Genomic DNA, 27995 nt, shown 5'->3' with positions numbered 1-27995 from the left:
GAGTCATCCTATTTACAGAGGATCTTTGTTACTACAACACGGCTCGCCCCCGCCCTCTCTGAGCTCGCGCTCCTCTCTTCTCCACCTTCACGAGTTCTTCTGAAACCTGCGCGAGGCGGCTGCTGAATCGCGAGGCTCTTCCCGGCTCTGCCTGTCCTACAGTCGTCATGGCTACAGTTGCGACCTCCACCCGCTTCACAGACGAATATCAGCTGTACGAGGAACTCGGAAAGTAAGCGCCCAGCTCCGCCGCTCTTGTTGCATTCAGCCTGTTTTGCCTGTGTCTGCGTGTCCGTGCGCGCACGCTTCTCTGCTGCTGTTATTATGTGCGTTTACCCCCGTGTTGATAAAATAGGGGGGGGGGGGGGGTGTTAGGAGGACCACCTCTGCAGCGGCGAGCTCCGGCTCGTCTTTAGCCGTTAATGCGTTCAGAAGGCGGGCGGCGCCGGTCTGCCAGGGCGAAAGGTGTGAAACCTCGTGTCCTCAGTCCATTTATCGGCGGGTCGCCTGCGTCGTTTTGCACGGAGCCGCTGTGTGGTGGCATCCTCGGCTTCGGCCACTCAGAGCCGTGTTTGTGCGCGTCTACTGCAGAGTTCCCGCATGTGTCAAGCCACCAAAAAGGGGCGTTTTACTGCACACCGAACTGTGGCTGTGGCACATTCAGGCTGCTGCACGCAGATTAACACACACCAGGACCACAGTTTGCTGCCTGACTACAAAGCTACTTTGTAAGGTTTAATCTGCGTGTGCGGCGAACCGCTCTCAGGGAGGTGTGCGTGGAAGACGCAGCCAGCATGAGAAAACGCGGTTAAATGTCAATTCTACTCTGTATGTTCTCATGCAGCCAGACTCATGTTAAGCTAACTCACCCCTCCAGTAAAAAAAAAACAAAAAAAAAACCCACGACCTTTTCTCATACTCAGAATATTAGACATGATTAAATATGCATCATTTCCCTTTCTGTGTAATTGATGCGTGTCCCTGGAATATGGCAAGCTCAGCTCACATTCATGCACTTAATCCAACAAAAACCTGACTCATCACGTCTTTTTTTCTGATTCTTCTGCCTCAGGGGAGCCTTCTCGGTTGTCCGCCGATGCGTCAAGAAGGCCACCGGCCAGGAGTATGCTGCAAAAATTATTAACACCAAGAAACTCTCAGCCAGAGGTAAATGCAGTCGGACTTTGCAGGAGCAGCATGCATGATGCAGCCTGACTGTTAACAATAGGAAGCTTCTGGAGTGGCAGCGATGCGGTGCAGCCTCTCCGTCCTGAAAAGCAAGTTAGTTTTGGCCAGTGAGGTTATCACCTCAACAAAAGGTCTTCAGTGATTAATATTCACAATAGAAGAACGCTGACGATTACAGAGAAATGTTAAAAAAACAAAAAACAACCCAACGCAGACTAAGTTGTAAAGGAACATGTTTACTTTGGCTGATTTATAAATGTTCAAACTGCAGATTTTACAGCTGCTCATGCAAGTCTGAGGAGTGCCAAAGACAGTCAGTTCCACCAAGCTTCATTTATATAGTCATTTCTCTGTTTGCCAATGAAACAAAACATTTTTTTTTTTACAACTTTTCTGAAGTGTAACTTTCAGCTGCAGTCAGAAATAGACTTGAGGTGTTGACAGCGAACACACAAGATGGCAGCACGTTTGTACCACTCTGTCAATGTTCAGTGGATTTAGTCTGTTTAAAAGGTCATAAAACAATCCGTTTTAACTGCCAGTGCACTTAAAGCAACAGGTTTTTCGGAGAACGTGCTGGCTCAGACCTAAGAAGCAGTATTCCAATACAAAGATGCCTTCTGCCCGTCCTCTTTGCTCTGGAAAAATATACCTGACAGGTTTTTCTTTTCTTTTTTTTGCTGTTCTGTCTCTGCTGAACAGTCACGTGGGGATTGAGCACAATTTGTGGGAAGTGTTTTGAATATTAACAGTTTGGCGCACTTTGAATATGTAATCTGAACCCATTTTGCATAAAGAGCGTCTTTCCAACGTTTTGACCTATCTGATCATGCAAATGTTTGTATTCCTCAAAGTGGCTCTTTTGCACCGTCTCTGTATGTAACCGTCTGCACTGGACCACTCGAGCGAGAGCGGTGGCAGGAAAAGCCGAGCTGTGCCAGTTGCAGACTGATGTTCTGAGAGGCTGTAGGCTGAATTCATCTCTATTCTCTCTCTTTTATCGCTCAAATGTGCCTGACCATCTCCTTTTGTTTTATGTCTTTTACTGTTCCCTCGCCCACACACTTTAAGCAAAATATTTGAGATCTTACAATCCCCAATCAATCTTGTGTGAGTGTGTGAGTGTGTGTGTGTGTGTGTGTGTATTTTGGAGAGGGCTGTGTTGGCAGTGGTTTGGAGCTGATGGGAATTGCTTCATCCCTTAGGCTGCCCATAGAGGCCATATTGGGGGCTGGAAGGGGGGGGTTGTTGTCTTTGGAACAAGACATTAATCTCACCTACTTAACAGCTCACCTCCTGAACCAACTCTTTCAGTGTAACAGATGCACATTTGTTTGTTAGATGGTTTACAGTTTCCTTATTATGTGCTGAAATAGTCATCCCGAGGTTAGAATATTATGTTTAGGTTAGAATCACTGTTCAGTCAGGCCACATAGTTACAAGCTCCGAATCTGATATTTAGCAACCAAACTAAGACTGTTTTTACCTTCAGTTGTGTCGGTCACCAGAAGGAACCAGAGATAATGTCACAGTTCAAGCAGAATACTTTGATTTACCTTCTAATTATGTTAGGTAACGTGGGAAGAGATGAAATGTGTCACCAACACGAGCAGGAATCGGCCATTTTTGCCGTTGCCTGATGCCAACAGGTCCCTGGGACGCTATCGCATCTCGCAAATTTGTTGTTTGACTGCGCAGAACCTGAATTTATACATGCAATTCTATATTGTGTTAAATAGTCAGTGTATTGTGACGCTTGAGCAGTCTAATTGCTTTTGTGTCCTGTGTTTGGAACACAATAAAACAAGGATAGTTAAAACTGGCCAGTTAATAGAGGAGTTCATGCGTAGAGATAATTCAAACATTATAAATGTTTCAATGTTTCAATTTCATTCAAAAATGTTTATTAGCATATTAAATAAGTTCATAGCCTGATAATGTGATGCATGTGTGTGACATTTTCCTTTTTTCCCCCAACATAATTATGAAATCGTTAACCAAGTTCCAAGGCGTGCACCACCCATTAATCCTGCCTGATGTATCTCTTCCCGTCAGTCTGATGTTGTGGTGATGTCAAGCTCCCAGAATGCATTTCTCTTTCACTTTTTCTTGTCCTTTCTTATTTCATTGGTTAAAATGCTTTGCAGTTTGCTTGTTTTGATGGTCTGATATCCCAGACCGGATCGCTTGTGTTTATGCCGCGTTTGTGTGCGTGCACAGGCGGGATTAAGCTCATTTCTCTGTTCAGGGACAGCTCGGCGGCTGGTGGTGAGGTCAGAGATTATGTCTCGGTCATGTGGCGTCACACGCTTGCAGTCACTCGAGCGGACACTCGCATATGCACATGGTCGCTGTCATTCATGCACGTGCATCAACTCTGCTGCTCATCACTAATAACTTGTCAATGCTGCTCATTTTCTTTTCTTGATAGATTTTCTCACTAAAGAACCATTTCTTATTGGACATACGTACATGACATACATCAACCTGCATTAAACAGCCAATGGTCATTATTAAAATTTTAAATTCTGATCAGTCATCCTTGTCATCCAATCCTCCAAATACTAAAAAAGTGTCTTAATGTGACTGGCTTGGTGCAGTAGATGAAGACGAGATGAGCCTTTCTGACACCACAGGAAACAGAAGTTGATAGAGGAAGTGTTCTCAAAAGTATTGGATCTAGTCTCTCTGTTTCTGTACTCGTACTTTGGTGAGGAACATTCACTTTTGTGCAAACTCATCCAAAAAGAGTGTTTTGGTGATGAACCGTGACTCTCATGTGGGTGATATTGCACACACAAAGCACCAGAAGTTGTTGGTTAGACTTTTAAAAATGCAATAAAAGCAAATTAGGGAGATTTTAATATCTCTCTGACAGTCAGTTCACTATGGAAACTCATCTGACTGCAAAAAACTTTGTCTCTGCATGAATTAGGGCACGGATGCTTTATTCAAAGTGCAGATTTATCGACTGTTAGTGGAGCTGGAAATCAAATGATAATTGTGGTGAATAGAAATACATTTACTTTGTTGACAGAGAATAAAAGAAAGTGTTCTGAAAGACAAAAAGAATTGAATTTATGTTTGAAAATATGCTTTTAATTTGTAAAAATATGCCTTTAACTTTTAACTCGAACGCCACATGCTAGATATTTATGCTTTGATTTAGATTTCGGCCTTTGTGTCGCCACTTCAACTTACGAAGGTCAATTGGGGCTCGATAGCTGTACAAGTCCTCCTGTTTTTCCTCCTGTTTTAAGTAAGAACTGCAGCAGAAAATCAAACGATTTGAATTCGTCTCAATCTTGGAACGACTAGCCCCTCCTGTAGCTACAGTGGCGAGTATCCTTACTATCGCCCCTTTTAACTGACTTCAGGAATGATTTTCTCGAGTTTCAAGGAGAACCTCTCTTTTCTTTTCTCAGAGATTAAGACCAGGCAGCAAAATGCCCCTTCATTCAATCTCCAGAGTGCAAGTTTGGAGTTGTTGATCTTGTAGTTAGCAGCTAATGTCTACCAGCTGCTTTAAAGGTCAGTCTCACTGGGCACAGCCTTGTCACATCATTCTGCAACGCCGGATCACCCCTGCATATAGATGGGAGTTTGTCACCTGCAGAGATGCGGCTTCACTGCAGATGCAGACCCAAATTAGGCATTCCTGTCCTCTCTTGCTGTTGTCGTGTGTTTATATTTAGCTGCAATTGTGTGTCACCTATTGTGTCGGAGTGTATTTTTACCCCTGTATTAGGTAAGGCCTTGTGATGTCAGCAAAAGCACAGGAGGAAGAGTGTCGCTATGCTCGACCTACTGTTGAATTATTGAGGCTTCTCTGCTCTCACTGAACATGAACAAGTGCTGGAGTGGACCTCAGACTTTCCTTTGCTTCACTTCTTCATCTGGTATTTCTCCCTCATTTCTCCTTTTGCCACCTTTTAGTCTTATTCTCCATTTTGGCCACTGTTTTGCCCCATCTCCTCCTCCTCTCCTCTGTTACACCAGGTCGCCACGTTGCCCACGATGTAGGCAGCCTGTGTGCATGTTTTCAGGCTTTTGGTGGGCTTCTGGTGCACTAGCTGGAGGCTGGATGGTGGAGGGCAGATAAACGTAGCAGTGCTGCACAGTGAATGTTTAATGGGACCAACTGTGAATATTTGATGAGAGGGAGAGTCGCATATGGCTAAAGAAGGATGTAGATATGAACAGAGTGTGAACTGGTCAAGCAGAAATTGTGTCTAATGCCACGAGCGTGGTGCATGTGTCTGCACCATCCTCTTACTGAAATAGGAGTGCCAGTGCGTGTTTTCTCTTTCTGTCGCATCTATCGTGCTCTCTTTTTGTCTCATTATCAGCTCCGCATTATTGCTCCTTTCTAAAGCATATGGTATGACACGGAAGCCAACAGGAATAAAATTTTAATTTAGTATGCCGGACAAACGGGGGGAGCTGACTGATATCATAAATAATGGACAAAATCCCCACTACTGTTAACTGAAGCCCAGGCTGAGATGTGTACCAGATCTACTCCAAATGTTCAAATTCTTCATAGTTTCAATATGTAGCAGGAAGAAACCTCACATTTCTGCATCTACAGCCAGTAATGGGGGGGGGGGGGGGGGACTGATGAGGGTTTTCTGGCTGAGCTTGTTTGAGGTTTTACTACTTGCCAGCATTTTATTGGATTACACGACATCAAGGAGTCGTGTCGTGCATGTGAGCCCATCTGTCCAGATTAGCCTGTAAACCTACCAGTTTATTACATTTCGTCCCTCTATGATGTCTCTTTAAGTCTTGATGGTTGAGTATCGGCAGTAGTTAACTGAGTAAAATAACTTATACCTGTTTTGCATCTTTACAGGTTGTCCTGCATCCTGCATGAAATGCACAAAGCGTAGTAGAAATAAAGTTAAGGGCTAAAAAAGGAAGGAAGACGAATGTAAGGAAGGAAGTAGAAGGCAAAGTTAAGAATAAAGTTGAGGCGGTAGACATTTAGAAAGTTGATAAGTGATTCAAGCACCAAGTTGGAATGTGGGGTTGTGGGGGGGGGGTGGCATGAACATTTGCAGCATCTTGATTTATGACATTAAATTGTACGCTCACTGTCATTCAAACTACTCATGTCTGTGGTAACCACCACCACCACTGCTGTTGTCGGCATCTGGCTGCAAAGATTAGAGAATGTTCCTCTGTGCATGTCATGCACAATAAATATCTGCCCACTTCAGTCAGAACTTCAGCCTGGATGTCAATCACACGAAAGGATTTTTGTAAAATGTTTAAGTTTTAGATCTTTATTCTGACAGCAGTTCCTGAAGCTTCTACCGGCTCCAAAAATGCAGCCCGTGCTCTCAGGACTAAATGTGGATGAAAAGAAGACATCTACCATCTTGTTTCCAGCCATTAGAATGAGACTGGTCAGTCTGGGGATTCAGGCTTTCGATACGCTTTCACCTGCAGTCACAACAGGAGTGGGGATATGGGGCTGGTCATTAATCCTACTCAGAATGTTTTTGGTCTGTAGGAATAAACAGGAGTGCCTGTAGGAAACCCACACAGGCATGCAAACTTTCAGGACGGCCCTGCTGCCGTTTGGCTTGAATAACTCACCTGAAAGGTTTGAAACCCTGCAGCCATTATGCAATGTCAGGATCTAATGCAGTGGCTTTAGTACAGAGAGGCGTTGGCCTTTTGGTCCAGGGAGTCTACCTGAATGATTTACATTTGTTTGAAATCTATACAAACTACAAACATGATGCAATAAAAAGTAAAAGCTGGCTGCTGCTCTTGCGTTTCAGTTGGACTCCCAGTGCAAACAGAGAGGCCCAGAGCACGGAGATGACTGTGAATATGTGTTGACATTTTGTTGTCATTATCTCCATTTATACTGAGCTTTCTTTGCACAAGGCTGCTGTTTTCCCAAGAGGAGCATATTTGAGCAGCCGCACACAAGCACACGCCCAGTATTGATCCTATACTATAATCTGTAGGCACACAGGTTCCTTTCTTCCCGGTATGATGCTTTGGTAGTTATGTCTGAAATGTCTTTGGTAATGTCATTTAAAATTGGCTCCAAGGGTGATTTATAACATTTGGGTTTGGTTGTTCCTTCCCTTTATTGGCACCAAACTCTCTGTTTCCAGTGTCACAATCAGAAAAGCCTTTTATAATAAAAGCCTAATTCAAATTTTAACAAAACAATGAACATTTACTGTGCCATATTATTCTCAATATTGATAACTGCATTTGAATGTATAAACTTAATTCCATTTGAATATTTTCCTCCATTTTCCACAATCCAACATGAAGGCAGATGACACATTTGGAGAAATGATGGAACTTGTTAATCAGGTTATGGATTTATCACTCAAATTATGCTGGTATTTTATAGATTTTTAACTAAGCAGATGTTTATGTGCCAGATCAGGTCAGGATAGCAGCTAATTTTGCTCTTTACCAGCTGTAGGTGCATGGACATGTGTTCCGCTGGGCTGGTCATTTTATCTTCAGCTGATGGTGTATTTGCAGATGAAATATCGTGAGGAATAAACACCAGTGACTGCTGTTTTTGGGTTGCTTGGCCGGTGGAGCATTATTAAAAATGACAGCCTCACACAGCAGTTATCATTTCTTCTTTTTCGACAGTCTCGTCCACACCAGCACGTCCTGATTCGAGACATTGCCCACGTTAGCTGGCATGCTCACGAGCTAACAGTAAATCTGAAGTGTGTATAAGCTGCTGTGCACAGCATGTACACAAGCCCGTGCCATTTACCATGTTGTTGAGATGTGAATGGTAAACACAGTCAATCCTGAAAGAACGAAGTCTGGATTCTACCCGAGACTCAATACACATATAAAAATGCTGCCTTTTATAGTTATTTTTGAATGAGTGTTTAAACATTTTCGGTATTCTATGAAGCAAATCTTGAGAGAGATTGAATGTTGCAGTTCTGAACTTTAGTGGAACTGAAATGACATCCCAAATTCTAATCAGGACTCTGCCAAATAAGGAGAACATCCCTTAAGGTGCTTGTACAAATGGTGCAAAAATATTCTTTCATGTGCACAACTTAATAAAGTGCAGGGCAGGACTGGCCAAAAGGACCCCTTGAATGAGAATGAAGTTACGGAACATCATGTCTCATATGGAAGTTCAAGCGGGATGGCTGGTGGTGTGGTGGACTTGTACTCTCTTCTGAAATTCTATGTAAAAAGACATTTAATGGGTCAGAGTGGGGAAACTTCTCAGAATGAGACAGAAGATGGCAACATAGGCAGGAGACAGAGGAAGCAGAAACATCAAAAAGGAACCTCTTTTGGCTATATTTGTTAGTTTTAAAAATAAACTCTCTAAGGGTTCATAGCAGGAACACACTGGGTCTTTTTTCCTGTGAAAGCTAATGTAAATGGTCTCTCCAGGCAACGCGGCGAAGTTCCTGTTAGACTTCATTTAACACCCTCAGTTAACACGCAGTGAGCCGCAGACGGCAACCGAGGACGGTTTCTTATATTAAGCGGACGAAAATAAAACATTATCTCAAGAACCAGAAGAAGAGCAAAGAAAAATGTCACCACATGTTTTGGTTGAGCTGCTCTGATTCCTTTCAGACTTAAACACACATGCACGCACACAAACACACCACAGCACCACAATGTTTTCATCCTGAATTTCAAAACGGCATGTACGAACATGGAAGAAGCGAGTTCTCTTCTCATCATCATAGGTTTGATTTGAATTGCAGCATATTTCAAAATGTAAAGTGGGAAACATGTTCAGAGCTAAATCTGAAGTGACTTGACCACAGCTACGGGGCCAGAAAGGGTTTGAGCTGAAACCCTTTAGTGGATGCTGGATGTGCGGGAGCTTCAGCAGTGGAAATAAAGGACTGAAGGACAAAACAGGATCTATGGATTTGAGGACTGAAATATTCACATTATTGTCAATATTACCCATTTGTTTGTTTCGGTGCCGTCCTCTCTGGTTTGTCCTTCCTATTGTGACCCACCGACACTAGACTATCCTCACAGCAGTGTGTGAATGGGCCCACTTGTTGATGTCTCAAAACTCTCATTTTTGTGCCTTTGTCTGGCTTCTTCTGCCAGTCTGTCTCAGCCTGTTCCTCCGCCCATCTCTGCAGGGTGACGCAGGGCAGGACGGGTCGGTGTGATTCAGAGCTGTAAGCCAGACGAGGATTGGGTCTATTTATAGCCCCCGTCTGCACCGGGCCTCACTGACTCCATCTTTGTCTGTTTTTTTTTTTTCTCTCTCTCATTCATTGATCCCGCTTCTGGAGGTCGTCTTTTAATCCCGTTTTACCCTCAGATGATGACACCAGTATAACAAGCTGTGACCCACACCTGCAAACCTTGTTTGCTGTAAACTCTTCCTCTGCTGTACGTCCTTTCATTCCATAGTTCTAATAATATTTGCTCTGTTAAAACTTGTCTTTTCACTTCCTTTTTAAGTTCTTTTATATGTACTCATGACAGCTGTGAGTTTGTTGCAACATGTTTGATAACACAAGTCAGCTTAATGACTATTAGAAATTGTTTGTTGGCTTATCACCGAATTAATAGCTTTGTACTTTCCTCTTATGGTTCCGCCATCACCGGGCCATATATTATAGCTGTGTTTATTTGACCATACTTGAACTTCAGTCATTGCCACTACAATAGTTTATTCCTGACTTGGGGCTGTTTGTTTCCTTGATTTACTCGAATGCTTTATGTGGAACCACCAGCTTCGCTGAGATGAAAAACACCTCCCTCTGCTGATGTCTGCAGATGCATTTTGACCTCTGTCGGGGGTGTTACGAGACCTGAAGGCGGCATCACAATGATTTTTTTTTAAAGTCTGTTCTGTGCGCTCCGGTTGTGATGGTGACTCATCGTGCTAAAATCCCGCTGCGCTGACTGTGCACATCGCCAGCTCGGCTCTAATCAGCAGATAAAGAACGGTACGTGGCAACCGTGATCTCTTGTTGTCTCCCTTGAGGAGCCCTCCACAACGAGCACGCCGACTCTTTAATAACTACATATGGTGCACTGAGATATTGCGCTTCAGATGGTTTAGTGGTGTTGTCAAGATTTGCTAAATTCTTTTTTGGGGTATTTGTGAAGGGCTGAAAAATATCAGTTTAACAGGAAACACGGTGCGGCTGTGCCAGAAACCCCACAAACACCTAGATCAACATCTGCACTGCAGAAAAACACCACCGCTGTGACCACTTGTTACAGAAAACGGCATGAGGGCCGAAGTGCTTTTGCTTATTTTCAGTTTATTGGGGGGTATTTGTTCCACTGTGAGCTTAGTTAGATAGATTTATTGAAATGTAGAGGCTGTCTCTGCAGGCAGAAGCTAAATGAGGTACATGGTTGATGGGTCTTGCTTCCAGACAGAGGATGTGAGCTGGGAGAAGCCATCTACACATCCGTTCTCTTAGAGATGGTAATAAAGGGAGGGCCGGGTGGATAAATGAGTTTAATGATGTGCCAGCCAGTCGGTTATCACTCAGTCCAATCGGGTTAAGTGCTGCATGCTGTTCAGCCTGCTGAAGATGCTGTGATGTCGCTGCATCTCTGGAGAGAACAGCAGAAAGTTTCACACCGATTCCTCTCGCTGTGTTTTGTAAAAAAAGGATGCCGTTTGAACTTGGTTGTCTGACTGGGACGCTGACATGTTTCACAGCAGGGGGGTGACGTCCAACTCTGTGATTTGCCATTTTTATTTTGACATTGATCAGCTTCCATTCAGCTGCTGTCTTTGTCCTGCGCAATTAGTCCCCTTCCAACGTGTGCCAAGCCGTCATCTTTTTACTGGACGGCTTTCGTTTCCACCGTTTCTCAGCCCAGACTGTGTCTGCTATCAAAAGCAAAATAAAGCTGCCACCTCGGGTCAGCACAAAGAAGTCTATTTTTGTAGGCTGAACCAGAGCGGCCAGAATAACCCAATAAGGCTCTGAGAACCAAGCTGCGGAATGTCTGCAGAATGCTTTGATTCGGTGAATACGTCGGTCACACAGATTAAAGTGTGTGTGTGTGTGTGTTTCTGCGTGCAAACCTGCATTTATTTTTCAATGTATACATACTTTCATCTATCGATTTTCACTGAAGCTGAAGCCTTCTGTAACCTCAGAGTTGAGCCTCCACCCTGATTCCTGACACATTTAGTTTCCACTCAGCATGTTAATCATTAAGACGCTGCAGTTGTATCATTAATGGTTGTCCTGACCTCATCACGCCAACAGAAGCCTCAACTGGATGGGGATTAGAGGCGTCTGCTGTCTCTTCTTCTCTGCCACACACTCAGCCCATCTGTCTCTCTACGACCAGCTGCTGGGGCTCACACCCTTCAACTCTCCCACACCCAGCACGTGCACGCACTCTGATATCCTCTCATCAGAAACATTAAATTAACTGGACTCTGATTGTATTACAGCCACTGGACTAATTTCACTAAGTGCATCAAGCTCCGAGATTGTTGGTGGACACACTCGTTCAGTGTTTGTCTGACTGTCCACAACTAAACTCTCAGCAGCTGCTATTGGGGTTTAACTTGACCGTAACCTTATGTGTACATTTACTTACTGTACATTTGACTATTGTGTGTGTGTGGGGGGGGCTGGATGCAACATCAATGTACCAAATTTCTAAAAGTCTTGCAAATCTGACTTTAAGTTTTAATAATTCTATAAATCAATGCTTGACCGATCTAATAATTATTCCTATTTAGTCAAAACCAGGTAATAAAGGATGTTTTCCCGTGCAAAGCTGCTGCTGAACAATATAAAACCATCCAATTCAGAAGATGTTATATAACCTCTGTTCTGTTCTCTGTCCTCTGTCTGCACATCCAGTCATTTTCTTTGTTTTTGTTTCTTGCTTTTAGATCATCAGAAACTGGAGCGAGAGGCGAGAATCTGCCGTCTCCTGAAGCATCCAAACATCGGTAATTACCTAAAGAGAGGAGGCAGGCAGATGTGTCATCCGAACAGCAGTGATCTCTCTGGTTTCCCCCCCCCATAATATTACCTACATGTAGAATCCAGGAAAAATAGGCACAGTGTTTTTATAGTAACAAAAATGTTTGTTGCTTGTTTGTTTGTTGCTGGCTGCAGTTGAAAGAGTGTGTCACTCTTGTCTGTGCAGTCATGCTGGCTTTGTTCATTTTCACTGGGAGAAAACCCAATTCCTGCCATCAGATTCATTATTGACGATTAAAACCTGGCAACCATTCTGTCAAGAGCCCATTCCCACTGGAGTTGAGGCGGTGCGCATTTCCCAATAAACAGGAACACTTAACCGTTTCTATTCTCAAGATCCCTTTAAGGGTTATTTGTTCCCAATTACTGACTTCGGTGACCGTAAATCATATTATTAACAAGTTATCAGTTACTAAATGCAAATTTGTCCTGATGGAAAACTGCATTCATTCATTCATTCAGTCATCGGAGCATCAACACCTTTCTTTTTCGTCCTCCCTCTATAGTACGACTGCACGACAGCATCTCGGAGGAGGGTTTCCACTACCTGGTCTTTGACCTGTGAGTACCTCACCAATGTGGTCGCTAGTTAACAACACTGCACTATCGGGTTTCTGTTGTCTGCAGTCAGATGTCAGTCACACCGAAGGTGAAATATCTGATGTATAAAACTATAAATGGGACTATAAATTCAGTGGTAGTCATCATTGTGGATCTGAGGATAAATGGGTGTTTTCTCTCGGTCTGCAGCGTCACCGGAGGAGAGCTGTTTGAGGACATCGTTGCTAGAGAGTACTACAGCGAGTCAGATGCAAGGTACTGTCAGCTCAGCTTGCTTTTGCCTGTGAAATGGGTGAGAACATGTTGAGGTGTTTAATTCCTTGCACAAATGTGATGTCGAAGGTTTACTGCTGAGTCTGTGTGTCTCTTTAAGCCACTGCATCAATCAGATCTTGGAGAGCATCTGTCACATCCACCAGCATGACATCGTGCACAGGGACCTGAAGGTGAGGTATCTTGTGTGAGAGGGTCTTTTTTGTACGTCTGATGTCACATTTGCTTTTATTTAGACTTTTTTTTTTTTGTGAATTGGGAAGAAAGAGATTGGCTGCAGGTCTAAACGCACTGCGTGTGTGGACGTCATTCTCTTACGTGAAGAGCAGATTAAGAGATTAGCATCCTCCGACTCTCTTCACCTCCAGACTGTTCCCATCTTCCCCCACATCTGTACCCCCTCCTCCTGCTACTGTCTGTTCTGCTATGACGAAAGCAGACCGGCTGCTATTAATAGCAGGTTGGCTGGTGATGTATTTGCCCACAGCGAGACTGGCCCCCCCACAAACCCCCAGCAGACACCAACATCATCAGTCAATTTCGTGTTTATAACTCTTCCGCATTTTCTAAATGGCAAAAAGAGGACTAATAAACACGGAGTCTTTGTCAAACAGGTCCTATGATCGTAGAAAAATACCAAAACTGTATTACGGTTCTACATTATCTATTTGAGTTAAAACTGGCTTTAAAGTGGAACTGTAATTAGGAGAGAAAACCTGCAAATGACTCATTGAGAGTTTTCTTCCTTTTGTATAGGTTTTAATGAGATAACTGAATATTGATGCCATAAGACATGTGTCCTTAAACAGGCCGTGTCCTGAATCGTCTGCAGTGCAGTTTTATTGGTCAGAACTGTCAAGAGTTCTGTATTAAATGTGTTGACAGCTGACTACAAAGGTCATTTCTTTAGGGGAGGCCTCTGTCTCCTGTTTGACCAAATCACGGCTGACTGGCTGTAGATGTCATCGTGCTCCTGCAACTCATCCACTCATGCAGACATGGAGGCATCTTTATTTCTCCTTCTCTTAATTAAATGTGTGTTTTTTGTGATCTCAACTTGTGCTTCAAAACATCAGAGAGTTCACCCAAGGAGAAACATTAATAATTTGGTGTTCATTTTAGCAGCTCGCTCCTCTATAAATTGCATTTTGAAGGTTTTTGAACAATAACCAAAAATGCACATTGGATTTAAGAGAGAAATAAGGAGCTTTCTAAGTGGAGAAGGTCTAAAAGAACAATGTGTGTGTTTGTTGCAGCCAGAGAACCTACTGTTGGCCAGTAAGATGAAGGGAGCAGCCGTCAAACTGGCCGATTTCGGTTTAGCCATCGAGGTGCAGGGAGAGCAACAGGCATGGTTTGGTGAGAATATCGTGTTTACTCCAGTTGTGAAAGGCTGCTGTCTGTGGCCTTTGGCTCTTAAAAAGCAAGTTAAGACCTTCGCTGCATCACATAGATTTAAAGGTCACACACCAGCCTTGACATTAAAACATGCAGCTCTCTCCGACCTGATTTAGTCTTCTTAATTTTGACAGGTTTTGCTGGAACTCCAGGATATCTCTCACCAGAGGTACTGAGGAAGGACCCGTATGGAAGACCAGTGGACATCTGGGCATGTGGTCAGTTGTTGAGCTCATTTGCTCCTTCAGGGAAACTTTGACTCCTGAATATGTACACCAGGGGTGCTCACATTTTTTCAGCATGCGAGCTACTTACAAAATGACCAAGTCAACATGATCTACCCACCACAAAAATGCAAAACATCTAATTATTTTCAAACGTATCGAGGTTTCTTTGTATGTACAATGTATGTTGATGTACCTTGCATAACCGAATGAGCCAATAATGCAAAACGCACATAATAATCAACTATTAACATTTTTTTGTAATTGGCTGAGTTTACTTTAAAGACAATCTAGAATTGAATCAGCCAGGGACGCATAGTCCGGACAGTAGCTGCTGACAGCCAGCTTCAAGCACACTTCCAAATGTTCATCAGTCATGGTGGAACGCTATTTGGACTTAATAATCTTCACGTACTTAATAATCTTCAACGCACTTCGAAAATGACATCGTGAAAAAAAAAAAGTCCACCTCTCATTTCGTATGAAAGTGATATGTTTTTGTCTTCTTACTTGGTCCCGCTCCCTCATTCATTTTGATGACCATAAGCTTTAGCGATGGCTTAAAATCAGAGGTAATTCGCTGAATAGCTTAGCGCTCGAGCGGTGACCTAAAGGTCAAAATTCAGTTGTCATCTAACTGGCTGCCCTGTCAATCAAGTGACGGGATGAATGATAGGCTGATATTTTTGATATTTTTCTGATGTACACATTAATTTATAATTTGGACTTTTTTGTGTGACAGGTGTGATTCTGTACATCTTGTTGGTGGGCTACCCTCCCTTCTGGGATGAAGACCAACACAAACTTTACCAACAAATTAAAGCAGGCGCATACGATGTGAGTAAATTATTGACATATTTTTTATCAGCAGATTTAAATATGCAAGTCTGTACAAACGCTTTCTAACGACCAGCGCACGCTGGAGGAAGTGTCTTATCTGAATCCATATGCCGATATTAGAGAGTAGGTAGAAGACAATGACTCGACCATCAAAGAGAAAGTGTTGCTGTGGTTACCAGTTATCTGGATGGCTGCTGACTGTAGTGGAAACAGGAAGTGTTGCCTGCTGACTGTCTGGTCACTACAACTGACACTTTCAGATGGTTCTGACAACAATAAACAGGAAAAGTCATGGAATTTCCTGTTACTTCCTGCTGGGGCCAACGTGTTGATGTCTCTGGAGAGCCTCGGAGTTCATGGAAGGCGATTTCTAAAACATAATCAGATTTCATTCATTTTGAAGTAATTAAAAGCTAGACGAGCGATGCGCTACAGCTCATTAAGTCTCATTAAATAACTCCTTAACAATTGTAGTATTAATTGCTTGATATGGGATTGCCTCTGTGGTTTATTTATCTTGTTGCATCCTCTGAGTCTTGGGAAATTATTACTTTTATTTATTTCCGTAATTGGAAATCACCTAATCTAATGAATGTTAAATGATATGAAGTGTTTGACAGATAACTGTAGATACTGATTTTGTTGATATGGAGACGGGTTGTTTAAAGTCTTTGTGATATTTTGGACTTATTTAATTTTCGGTGATGTTACTGTGTCATTCGAACAATTTTGGTACTCTTTCAGCTGTCAGGCCAATAATTATAGACGCATAATTTAAGCTAGTTAGCAACATCCTTTTTTGATAATAAGCTTAGCTTAAACAGTGGTTGTGAATGGGCAGTGCTGACCTGCCTAGTCTAAAGTCATTAGCTACGCCTTTGTTAATGTGACTTCTGTATTTGTCAGATAATGTGCACTTGCACACATCCACATCTAAAATATTCTTCTACAACCTTCTTGAAACATGTTTACGCTATAAAAGGAAGCTATCATCAAAGTAGCCTATTTTTGTTTTTAAAGAAAATGAACTACACTACCCATAATCCTGTAGTGTGGAAGATGTCAAATGCTTTATTAGAATTAGTTTCCTTTTTAACTGGTTCCTGAGGCTGGTGTAAAACGTGTCGCCTGGTCCTCTTTTAGTTTCCCTCACCAGAGTGGGACACAGTGACCCCCGAGGCCAAGAATCTGATCAATCAGATGTTAACGATCAACCCTGCCAAAAGGATCACTGCCGACCAGGCCCTCAAGCATCCTTGGGTCTGCGTAAGTCACACTTTCATCCTAATAATCATGTCACCATTTTGATACTTCCAACTTCATTATTATGAGATGTTTTTAATGCTGCTCATCATAGTGCTGTAAAGCTTTGGCCACTGGTTATTCAGTGTTTTTAGCAATACTACTGAGAATAACATTTTCGTCCTTTATAGAAAAAAGATCTTTTATGAGCATTATTTAATTTTGTTAGGACTTATTTACGAGTTTATGCTAAGCCTTTCAAAGGTCGTTCTGAAAGTGATATTAAATGGTGGTTTTGCCTCTTTAAGCAACGTTCCACGGTGGCCTCCATGATGCACCGCCAAGAGACTGTGGAGTGTCTGCGCAAGTTCAACGCCAGGAGGAAACTTAAGGTGAGCCGTGACACTAATCACACACACGCAAACGCACACAGATGTGCATTTTCACATGTCTTTGTCTCTCCGCAGGGTGCTATCCTCACTACAATGTTGGTGTCCAGGACCTTTTCAGGTGAGTTTTCTCAGCAACACTACACACATCAGGAGGAAAATCTAGTTTTATTACTGTTTTGTTTGCTTAAGGAAGCTTTGCTCTTCTGTTTTAATCCCTGTCGGTAACCTTTGACCCAAACCTGTCCCCATAACCGCATACTATTTTTCATTGTTCACATTTCCTCTCGGCTTTGTCGGTAGCTTCACACTTCAGGCTTAGGTTTCCTCTCCGTCAGCAGATACAATGGAGAAAGGGCCAGACGCACTTTTAAATAAGTGTTTGTGAGCTTTCCGTTGTAGACTAACAAGCTAATGCATCGACGCGGCTGTCTTCACATGCGCTAATGGAAGCTGCTGCGTTTAAGAGCCACCTACTTTTTACCGTGAGGACTGATTGGATTTATGTGGCTTCAATTAGCAGCTTTATCCAGTTAGCATCCATTATATTAATACTTCCAGAGCAGAACCTGCATTCTTTTTTAATACTCGGGACAATCTTAGATTGAATTAGTAATCCTGAAGGATGTCGGGCTTTGCATCCCTCTCTGTCCGATAGTGGGACGGCAGCATACCAGCCCTGCCGCCACCACCAGCACGGCCGCGATGGCACAGGAAGGTATGTTTGCTTGAAGGGCTTGTTGGAGTTGCGTTCTGCCAACCTCGTGCTCAGGCTAATGGCATGTTGCCTGGGCTGGTTGAATCCCTTCGCATGCTGCTCCTACACGCTGACGGGCCTCTTTTGATTGCACCCGGGCATCTGACACACAAACGCACACATACTAACATGCATCAACTTCCACAAGCTAACACGGATGCAGAAGCCGTACAGGCTGCATGTGTGCCCCTCCTCTTGTAAACACCCACAGACACTCCAGTACCTCGGGAACATTCCCAGTTTTGCCTCCTTCAGGACACGCAGCTGATGCCCAGTCGATGGCCGCTTCTTCCCTCTGCATGGCTCTGGTTCTAACAGCAAGCCAAGCATGTGTATGAGCACTGAGTCCAGTTCAGAGCGCCAACCTGCATGCAAAGCTGGTCCAGCAGAATGAGCAGCATCCTTTGTAATCAATATTTCCTTGTCTGCTGTTTCCCGCCTGCGCGGTTAAAACAGAACTCAAAGGAAAGTTGCTAGTGGGCTGGGGAACCCTGTATGAAACATGTGCATGATGGAGCAAATTTGTGTTCAAGTCAGGTGGAAATCAGGTAAATGTGTTGTAAAAGTGACCATATTCACGGATGCCTTATTCTAGTCAAACAGCACGATTGCAGAATCCACCCAGAATGAAGCATCCTGAGCTTTGGTCACGTGACCGGCCCAGCGGCTTTTGTAAAGGTTATCTATTCGGAAATAGAAAGGAAAATATTTCAGTCTGTTTTTGATCCTTAAGCGGAAAGTAGACATTTCGATGGTTTTTATTTTCCTTTAGTCCTGAAATAACTCTGAAATGGTCATGATGCTGCATGAACCCACCAGCTCTGTGAAAAAGATTAAACGTCTGTTATTAACACTTTTAGGATTAAATGTGTTATTAACACTTTTAGTTAATTATGAATACCAAATATAATAATGTTAAAGACGTTACTCTTCACTTCTCCCCTTTCTCTTCTTATTACTTTTTAAGGTAATAGACTCGGCTATGAGATGTTCTTTGGAAATAAGTGAAACAATTATTTAAACAGTCTGTTGAGTTCTTTTGTTACAGTTTGTGAAATCAGCTGACAGAACATTGGACTCATTTTAAAAAAGCTTCGATTTCTGTTGACTGATCCATCTCAACTGCGTCTTTTCTTCTTTCTTTCAGCGTGTAAATCGTTACTAAACAAAAAGTCTGATGGTGTGAAGGTAAGCGCCCTGACCTGGAAATGCTCTTACGCCACTTCCTGTGTTCTTTTCCTGAATGTGGTCTCTTTGTTTAATGGTTCAACTGTCTGGAGAACTTTTCTCTGTTTTTTATGAGTGAGGTTAATTTAAAAGGGGTCTTAAAATACTTAAACATTTATTACAAGAGACGTTTTTGCTGCTTCCGGCTTATTCTAAATTGACAGTCAGCGTCTGCATGCAGTGAATTGCCAAAATTATCAATCAGTCTTTATTTATAAAGTGTCTGTTACAATCAAAATTGTTTCTAGGCGCTTTCCAGAATCCCAGGGCCTGACCCCCAACAAGGAACAGTGGCAAGGAAAAACTCCCATTTAACAGGAAGAAACCTTGAGCAGGACCAGGCTCATGTAGGGGGACCCTCCTGCTGATGGGGGGGCTGGGTAGAATTAGCAATCAGCATCCCGCCATGAGTCCAATCTTGTAGTTAGCTGTATAACCTGTGTATTGTTGTTCTTTCTTAAACGTTCTTTCTTCTTCTGTAATCTTTTTAACATCCCTTTTTGCCATTTTTGTATCTGTTTAAGCTTGTGCAGTAGTTTTCCCGCCTCTGGGATCAGTCTGACAGCTTCACTCTGTGTTTTTAATTCGCTCCTTGTTTCCCGATGACCCTCTCTTTCTTTTTTCCGTGCGCCTCCTCCTCGTCTGTCAGAAAAGGAAATCCAGCTCGAGTGTTTGTTTGATGGTGAGATGGGCTCGGTCGTTTACGTTCATTTTTCATGCTCCGTCTCTCCGGGTCATTCCTCCCTCTGGTTTCCCCTCTGACTTTGTCCGATTAGTTTTGTTTTGGTGCCTCCTTTTGAGGCCTCCTCAGCATCTCTGCATCTGCTTCTGCCATAACTACCATGGAAACCATTTCACATCCTGATGGACCTGTATGCCAAAGTTCATTGGATAAAATCAGGATTTGTGGGTCATACATCACGAATGCATTAATCCCGAGTAACAGAGAACATTTAAATGGTTACACATTGACAAATAACCAGACAGAGCTGAGAAATACAATTTTAACTTGAACTAAAACAGAATAAAATTGTCCTTTTAAACTGGCAGGCTCGCTGGGAACTTGACTGGTTGTCCTGCTAGTCAGTACAGGAGAAGGTGCTGCTAAAGGGTTAGCTGTTTATGGTTTCATCTGTTTATTACCGGTAAATAAAAAAGCAGAACCTTCCTCGTGCACACTCGTTCTCTTCAGCAAAACCAAAATAAATATCGGGGCCTTTCACTGCATGCAAAGACTTGGACTGATCATTAAAAACAACTCATATTCTGACTTTAGGCCTCCAGAAATTGGGTTTGTGATTTGGATACAGACTCTTATTGTGAATTGCTGCTTTAAAAACCTAATTTTCTGTCTACATACAGATATTGGACAAAGAAGTTTAGCAATAGAGTCTCTCAGTAGAGCCGATTTTGGGACAGAGAGGTGGTGCAGTCATTCGCCCTGCAGGTCTCTGATATGTGTCTCCGTCGGGGGGGTTGCGCAGCGTATTCCCTGTTTTTGTGCTGCCGTCCCCGGAGGGTTGCAGGATTACCTCTGTGGGGAGCGTTGGGAGTCATTCTGTGTTGTGTTTCTTTGCCCCGGTCACAGGGAGACAGCAGTAAAAACAGTGTAGTCAGCAGCAGCAGCACCAAAGACAGCAGCATGTCATCCGCAGCGCCGATGGTACATCATCCCTGTTTGGTTCTTTTCACTTTATCTCACCATTTTCACCTTCTTTTACATCAGTCCTGTCTCCTCCTGCTTTGTGACCTGTCTAGTGAATATTCCCTGCAGCTTGGCCTCTTTCACAACCTTCACCTTCAGCCTCTTTGCTTCTGATTTGACAAACTGTGACAGATTTTCGTGGGTTAATGGCAGTCGTCCATCCATAATTGATAAAGGCTTGCTTTAAATATGTAGATTTAGGAGTTTTTTGGAGCTTTCATCCTCATCAGCAGGTTGCTCAGCAGCATCAGCGGGCAGGAAGTGACCTGGTTCCTCCCAAATTCTGTCCTTTATAACCAGTGTTGCTTTACTGCTGATGCTGTTACATAGTTTTAATGTCACGTCACGGTCTCTCGTCTAACTCTTCTGTTCTTCTACCTGCAAACGATTGATGCAGTGATGTTTGGGACTGAGTAGTTTAAACACTCTGGGATCACTTCCATCATTAAGACACTCAGTTGTGGCCGGATGCACTGTTGATCCAGAAGCTCAGTGTCTGGCCGTCACACATCCTCGGTGCTTGACGCTCTGCTGGGACACCTTGAATCACTGTGTCGAATGCTCCTGTGGTCAAGACTGAGAAGGAGATGCCGCAGCCAGTGAAATTGTCGTACATTTGACAGAAAATCTAAAGATTTATACCACAACCTCCACGTGAGCCTCCTCTTTCTCAGTCATGGCCGTAACTGTGTTTAGATCTCTGTGCTTTCTTGCATTTTGGAGATTCTGAAATGATCTTCGAGGCCTCACAGTTGGTGAACACTCACACGGTGCCTCCTGACGGCTACGATCAGGTCACTGAATCACCAGGAATGCCCTGTGACCTCCATCTGTAGTGTCTGTCTTCTATATTTGTTGCCATTGGCATCTCCCTACCCTGAAAACCATTAAGTCCCGACATGGTAAAGTGTTTCCTGCCTCCCCCCAGGAAGCCCAGACCACTGTTGTTCACAACCCAGCTGACGGCACCAAGGTAAGGCCCCTTTCCTGCCAGCCACCGTTACCACCGGTGACTCTGGTTTCTCCTCTCTGCACTTTTATTGTGCACCGAATGTTGACTCAGCAAATCTGGACTATTTTGAACTGCTAATCCTGATGTTTTAGTGCTACAGAGCCTCACAACAGTTATCTACTTAGGTCTTATTATTAAAGTGAATCAATACCAAATCAAAAAAGTTAAAAATATCACCTGGTTTTTCTTATTTCTTTTTATATCAATATAACAAAAATTGGCAGAACATTATACAGTCATAAAAGGTACATTATTATCCTAATAGTGGCAAAACTGAACACAGATCATGATTTTTGTTGTATACATTACTAAACATATCATATAAAGGTCTATTTAGAACCAAATTTTAGCTCTTCTGCTGCACACACTCTGTCTTCTATTTGGGATTTTTCCGGATTTTCTTGGGGAAACGATCACTTTAACACAGTCGCAGCTCGCTGCTCTGATTCTGGCGTCCTGGCTGGTTTGTGCTCCTGGGAGGGAGCCATTCGTTTTGTCTGTCTGTCAGGTTGTCCCTGTGTCCGTATGAGTAAAATGTCCAACCATGTCCGACCAGAGCTCACTCCACCCACATTCCAAGCTGCCTGCCTGGCTCTCGCCCCCCTTTTTCCTGTGCGTCCACCCATTCCTTGTTGCTTGTCTCCATCTTTCAGGGCTCCACAGAGAGCTGCAACAACACAGAAGAGGAGGAGCTGAAAGGTAGGAAAGGTAAGGTCCAGCTTCCATCTCTTCTGCATGCTAAAGTTTGTGCTTTTCAAACTGTATGATTAAACCAAAGGTTCTGATCTACTGGTCTTCTGTCAGGGGAAGAAATATATTAGAAGTCTCCATGAAGGAAAAAGCCTGAATGCATAAAAAATGATGATCTGAGTCAGAGGATGAAATCATGTGACTCAACAATATAAATAAAACATTGTGGTCTTTTAATAGGTGTGAGTCCCCTGGGAGGATTACACCCTTCCACTGGAACTGTTTATTTCTAAACCTCAGTTCCTTTGAGCCAGGCATCGTATTCTCTCTACATCTCATACAATAGAGGGATTTTGAGACCTGCAATCGTCTTTAAATATACTCGACTGCTGTTTTTTTTATTTAATAGGAAGGAATTAAGATTGCAAATAGCTCCTGATCTCCAGATGCCCCCTTTCTGATGAGTCTTTATTGATTTGACACCTTTATATCATTTTTAGGTTTCATAAATGTAGATTTGATTTGATCCTTTGTCTCTAAGGAGCTGCAAAATTTGTTTACTGCTGCCTGACACATTTTGTCTGATCTATTGTGGTGTGTGAGTGTGTGTGTGTTTGTGTGAGTGAGATGAGCCTTGAGTGTTTTCAGGTGAATGAAGTAGGACAGAGCTGCGTTCAGCCTTCTAGAAAAGAGTTAATCTTGTTACTTAAGGCAGATTCCTGTGGCTTTAACAGGAATCTGCCTCATGCAGGATAATCGCTGATGACATGAGACGTTTTCTCTGGATTTCTTCGGAGGTGCTGCTTATTAAATTAAATGGATCGTTTTTGATGAACTGAAAATTTCCCAACAACAGGAAAGTTGCAGAGCTGAAACCTGTCAGCAGATCTTTATATCATGTCGCCTTTTGCAGCTGCGGACACTCGGTTCTGAAAGTGTTCCCCTTTTTTTCCAGAGTTTTTTTTAAAATTTATTTTATTTTTTCTTTTCAGTACAACTGAAGTGAGTTTTTTGATGTGCTGTTGGTAGATCTGGTGGCCTCCAGTGTGGCCTTTTACTCCTTTTACTTGGTGAACTCTGGCCTGGACAGTGATGTGTAAAGCCCCTTAAAGGCTGCTGTTTTTGGAAAAATAGTGAGAAAAAGAGTGGTATTAAAATCAGCAACACTGGGCTCTTGGACCCCTGCTGCCGACCTCCCCCTGAGTCAGTCACAGTTAACCTGGTTTACTGCTCAGCCATTAGCCTCCCCCCCCCCCAAAACATTAAATCTATTAAAACAAGACGCAGTGCTGCGCAGAAATGCAAACTTCCAGATCTGACTACAAAATTACAGCTGCTCTTCGTTCTTATGCTGCCACCTACTGGCCTTCCTCAGAAATGTAATTACATTTATTCAGCTTCTGAAACAAAATCATTTTTAATGATTTTTCAGCATTGACAAGTGCTATTTTGTTTCGTGGACCCCCCATCCACACACACACACACACACACACACACACACACACACACACACACACACACACAAGCTCATGGCCCCAGAATCTGGTCTGCTGCCCCTGTCGGTAGGGGGTGAGAATTGCAGCAGAGTAAATACGTGGCAAGTCGTATTTATAAAGGCTTCTAGGTGACCGCCCCAAGAGCCAGGATGGGAATATTAGAAGGTTCTTGAGGATGATTTATTTATTTATTTATTATTTATTAACAGACATAATCTGTCAGAATACACAGCCGTCATTTGGTGCGTGTGTGATGTGCCTTTAAATCATGAAGAAACTGGTTTTGCCAGGATTTCTCACTCACTTTTTCTTGTTTTATTATTATTGGCGAAGGAGAATTAAGATACACTTAAGATCAGTTATTGAATTATTCAATCAAACCTTTTTATAAGCATTAATTGGTCTTGTTTACTCAAGTAACACTGAGTGTCGTTCACTCATTAGTCTTATGTGCTCGGTTATTTTTTTACAGCTCGTAAACAGGAGATAATAAAGATGACGGAGCAGCTGATTGAAGCCATCAACAATGGCGATTTTGATGCTTATACGTAAGTCTGCACATTTAAAGATATTTTAAAAGAAAAAAAACCTCCAACATCAAAAATATCTGCTGCCTCCTGCACAGAATAATCATAATTTCAGGCTGTAAATGGTTGGTTCAATTAGAACTGTGCAGTTTTGTGGGGGAATTATGTTCTTTTTTGATTATTTGATAGGAATGTGATACAGCAGAAGATAACACCGTCAATCTTCCCTCTGTTTGTGTGTGACAGGAGAATCTGTGACCCGGGACTGACCTCGTTCGAGCCCGAGTCTCTGGGAAACCTGGTGGAGGGCATGGACTTTCACAAGTTCTACTTCGAGAACTGTGAGCTGCTTCTTGGTGTTTTATGTGTTTTCTGTTCAATGTGCTTGATTTGACGAACAGTCCTGTGCATGTTTCACCCCCGCAGTGTTGAGTAAAAACAGCAAGCCCGTGCACACCACCATCCTCAACCCTCACGTCCACCTGATCGGCGAGGACGCTGCCTGCATAGCGTACATCCGCCTGACGCAGTACATGGACGGCCAGGGCCGGCCGCGCTCCTGCCAGTCGGAGGAAACACGGGTGTGGCAGCGTCGTGATGCCAAATGGTTCAATGTACACTTCCACTGCTCAGGAGCACCGGCCGCACCACTGCAGTGAGAGGGCCTCGTGGGCCCAGGTAGGAGAATGTCCCCCAGATTTATCACCTTGTTTTGCTCTTGTTTAAACTAGTCCTGCTTCAGATGGTCAGGGGTGGGCGTGGCCTATCCTCTTCAGTTATTAATGCTGAAGCCAACATCTTCCTTCTTTTCCAGCTTTGCCTGAACTCTGGAGCTGTTTGGAGCATTTATTGGCTGTGGTGGATTTGGTGCCAGGAGCCTGTTGGGCAAGTTTTAAAACTCAAATGTGGAGAAAACACCTTCTGAAGTGAAGTAAAGACGGGGACACACACGAGCATATTCTAAAGGCCTGTTTGAATGAGGGACAACAGCGGCGGAAGCCCGATCTGGTCCAACCCCAGCTTGACGCTGGTGCTGAAGCTGCTGGTCCTGCAGATGGTGCATGTTTCTGCTGGTGACACTGTGGTGGTCCTGTTTCCTGTCCTCCTCACTCAGCCTTTTAAAAACACCCTTGTTCTGTCTGCTGTCTGGAAAAGTATTAATATAAGAAAATAGATGGAATAACTATTAACAGTAGAACATGTACACTTCACACTTCATTAATGGGACTTGGAGAGGTTTAAATGATTTTTTTTTTTTTTTTTAATTTTGCTCAACTCTTAATTTTTAATGGTCGGACTCTTTTTGTTTAAAGGCATCATTTTTAATCAAATTGTATTTAATGGAAATGTGTATATAGATAATTTATGGAAGCATAGGTTATTTGTGTTTTTGGGGGTTAGGAAATTGACAGTTTAGGTGTAAACGTTTCTGGTTTCTCACACGCGCACACACACAGACACACACTCAAGATTCAAACACATGGCGGCTCAATTTGATGTGTTTCTCGTGAAACACCAGGTGGCGCCGTCAGTCGATTTCCTGCTCTGTACGCATGGGCGCACTCGGCCAAATCTCTGTGGATTCCTACCTTCTGTTTTCATGGTGAAGCATGCGTTAGTGTCTCCGGCGGCCTGTACTGCCCTTACACAGACACGTGGACCCGACGCTGAAGTCTTTGCTCTCCCGAGGGAGCGAAGCTCTCTTACTTTGGGACGTGCTCGCCCAAAGCTCCCCCCCATCCTGCTTCCTTCACCCCTGCCCTCCACGTCCGTCAGTCTTGTTGTTTCAGAACCACGATGGTGTCGGTGATGTCCGTCTCCTGTTCTGGCTGTTCTTTATAAACTGTGTGTTGTCTGTCTTGGCTTGCTGTTCTTCAGTGTAAAGTCCTGGTGATGTCTAACAAAAGCATGTTTTAAAAGGTTTTGAGCTAAAGGGGGGCACCAGGGCTGTGGGACCCCTGCAGTTGTCTGGTCCCTGTAAGATTCTGTTGTAAGTGTTGTGTTGGTGTTTCGATGTTCTATTATTATCAGTTGTGTGAGCAGCAGCTACAGAACGATATTATCGAAGTTTGCACACGAGAGACAAAGATCCCATTAAAAAAGCTTTTAAACGGAATCTTAACAGCGGTCAAACGTCCGCATGACTCCAGCAGAGGGGTGAAGTCTGCTCTGAAGACCTCTGAAATCACATATCACACAACATATCGCATCTTTGCACGCTCACAGCCGCGCCGAGTCACGTGACACATCTGCCATGCCCTCACAACTGCACAAGCATGAAGATCCCACGATGCACTCGACTTCTGTTTTCTTGTGCACGCCCATGGGGCTGTTAAAAGTTGTGGATGTTGTAGATTTTCTAAATTCCACTGTCGCATTATGTCATCTCCCCAAATCTGCCATCGCGAATTCAGAATCTTGCCTGCAATTGTGTTATTGAAATGAGGCATTCATTTGTGCTTGATTGACATGTGGTAACCCCCTCCCCTGCCCAAATTTATCTGGGTCACTCCAGCTGTTGGACTGTTACTTTGCTGTGATGTCACTCTTATATAGTCAGCAAAATTTTATGCAAAAAAGACATTTCTCTTTAGACATACAGATGTGGTAGTGTTTCTCAATATGGAGGCAAATTATGCAGACATATTTTTGATATGTTGGAACGTTCGTGCGTGTGTGTGTCTGCCACAGGAAGCAGCCTTAGTAACAGTCAGAGAACATTTTTTATTTGCATATTTAACCCACTTTAATGTGCATTCACGTTGAATTTGGGTGCACAGTCTTGTTTTAAAGTGTGCCCAGAACGTTTAGAGAATTAAACATTTTTGATGTTTGTGGGAACACTAGAGGGACCTCACTGCTCCGCTGAAGCCTACGTAGAAGGTAGAATTTGAACTTTGCAGGTCTCTGATTTGACTCATTGCCCAAACTGGGACCAAATATGTTGATTTCATAGATTGGCTTGATGGCACTAATGACCTAAAAAAGAAAACCAGCTCACAGGAGATGTCTAGTTTTCTTCGTATATCTTTGTTTGTTGCGGGTGAAGTGGACGTGTTGAACTCTACAGAGGGCAAAAACGATCCTTGAAATGCTTTAAAGTGCTGAAAAAGGCAAATCGCAGCACGGCAGTACAATATATGCAGTTTTACAAATGAAAGAAATATGCATGTTTACTTTCTGCTCAGTTATCACGGTTGACTTGATACAGAAATGGAAACCTGTTACTTGCATCTTTGAGGTTCTGAAATGCTCCGACTGAGCTGATCAGACACTCACATTCAAATGAGCAAAGCCTGAGCTTGTGTTAAATTTATTGCATTGTAACTTTATAATAAAAGGGGCTATGTGTGTCTGTTATGAATTAAAATTGGATGCTGGAGTTTTGCATGATTATTTAATAAAAACCATCTGTTAAAAATAAGTTCCTTGTTTTGTGTATGTGCTTAATAAAAACACCGGCATGCAGTTGCTATGGTTGATTTCA

The 27995-nt window shown here is 43.1% G+C and overlaps 1 protein-coding gene across 12 annotated transcripts; it reads left to right on the top strand.

The window, feature by feature from the left end:
* Positions 1–3: 3 nt before the first annotated feature.
* Positions 4–27990, top strand: camk2g2 (calcium/calmodulin-dependent protein kinase (CaM kinase) II gamma 2). Of its 12 annotated transcripts, XM_029835692.1 has the most exons (22): positions 5–232; positions 1073–1167; positions 12074–12133; positions 12674–12728; positions 12918–12983; positions 13102–13174; positions 14258–14360; positions 14534–14617; positions 15366–15460; positions 16607–16729; positions 17014–17097; positions 17173–17215; positions 17753–17812; positions 18999–19039; positions 19728–19760; positions 20667–20741; positions 21712–21756; positions 22449–22503; positions 24454–24529; positions 24755–24849; positions 24935–25186; positions 25323–27990. In XM_029835692.1, the coding sequence occupies exons 1-21, from the start codon at positions 168–170 to the stop codon at positions 25165–25167; spliced, it is 1659 nt and encodes a 552-aa protein (XP_029691552.1). In that variant the 5' UTR covers positions 5–167; the 3' UTR covers positions 25168–25186; positions 25323–27990. The 12 variants fall into 12 exon arrangements, with proteins under 12 accessions (XP_029691553.1, XP_029691556.1, XP_029691552.1 ...); XM_029835693.1 differs by lacking the exon at positions 21712–21756 and having other exon boundaries at positions 4–232; XM_029835694.1 differs by lacking the exon at positions 17753–17812.
* Positions 27991–27995: the final 5 nt, after the last annotated feature.

This window comes from Takifugu rubripes, chromosome 4 (assembly GCF_901000725.2).
Source record: "Takifugu rubripes chromosome 4, fTakRub1.2, whole genome shotgun sequence".
In the NCBI taxonomy this organism is placed as follows: Eukaryota; Metazoa; Chordata; class Actinopteri; order Tetraodontiformes; family Tetraodontidae; genus Takifugu; species Takifugu rubripes.
Note: the sequence above shows the minus strand (reverse complement) of the source record. Positions and strands in the feature narration are given on the sequence as shown.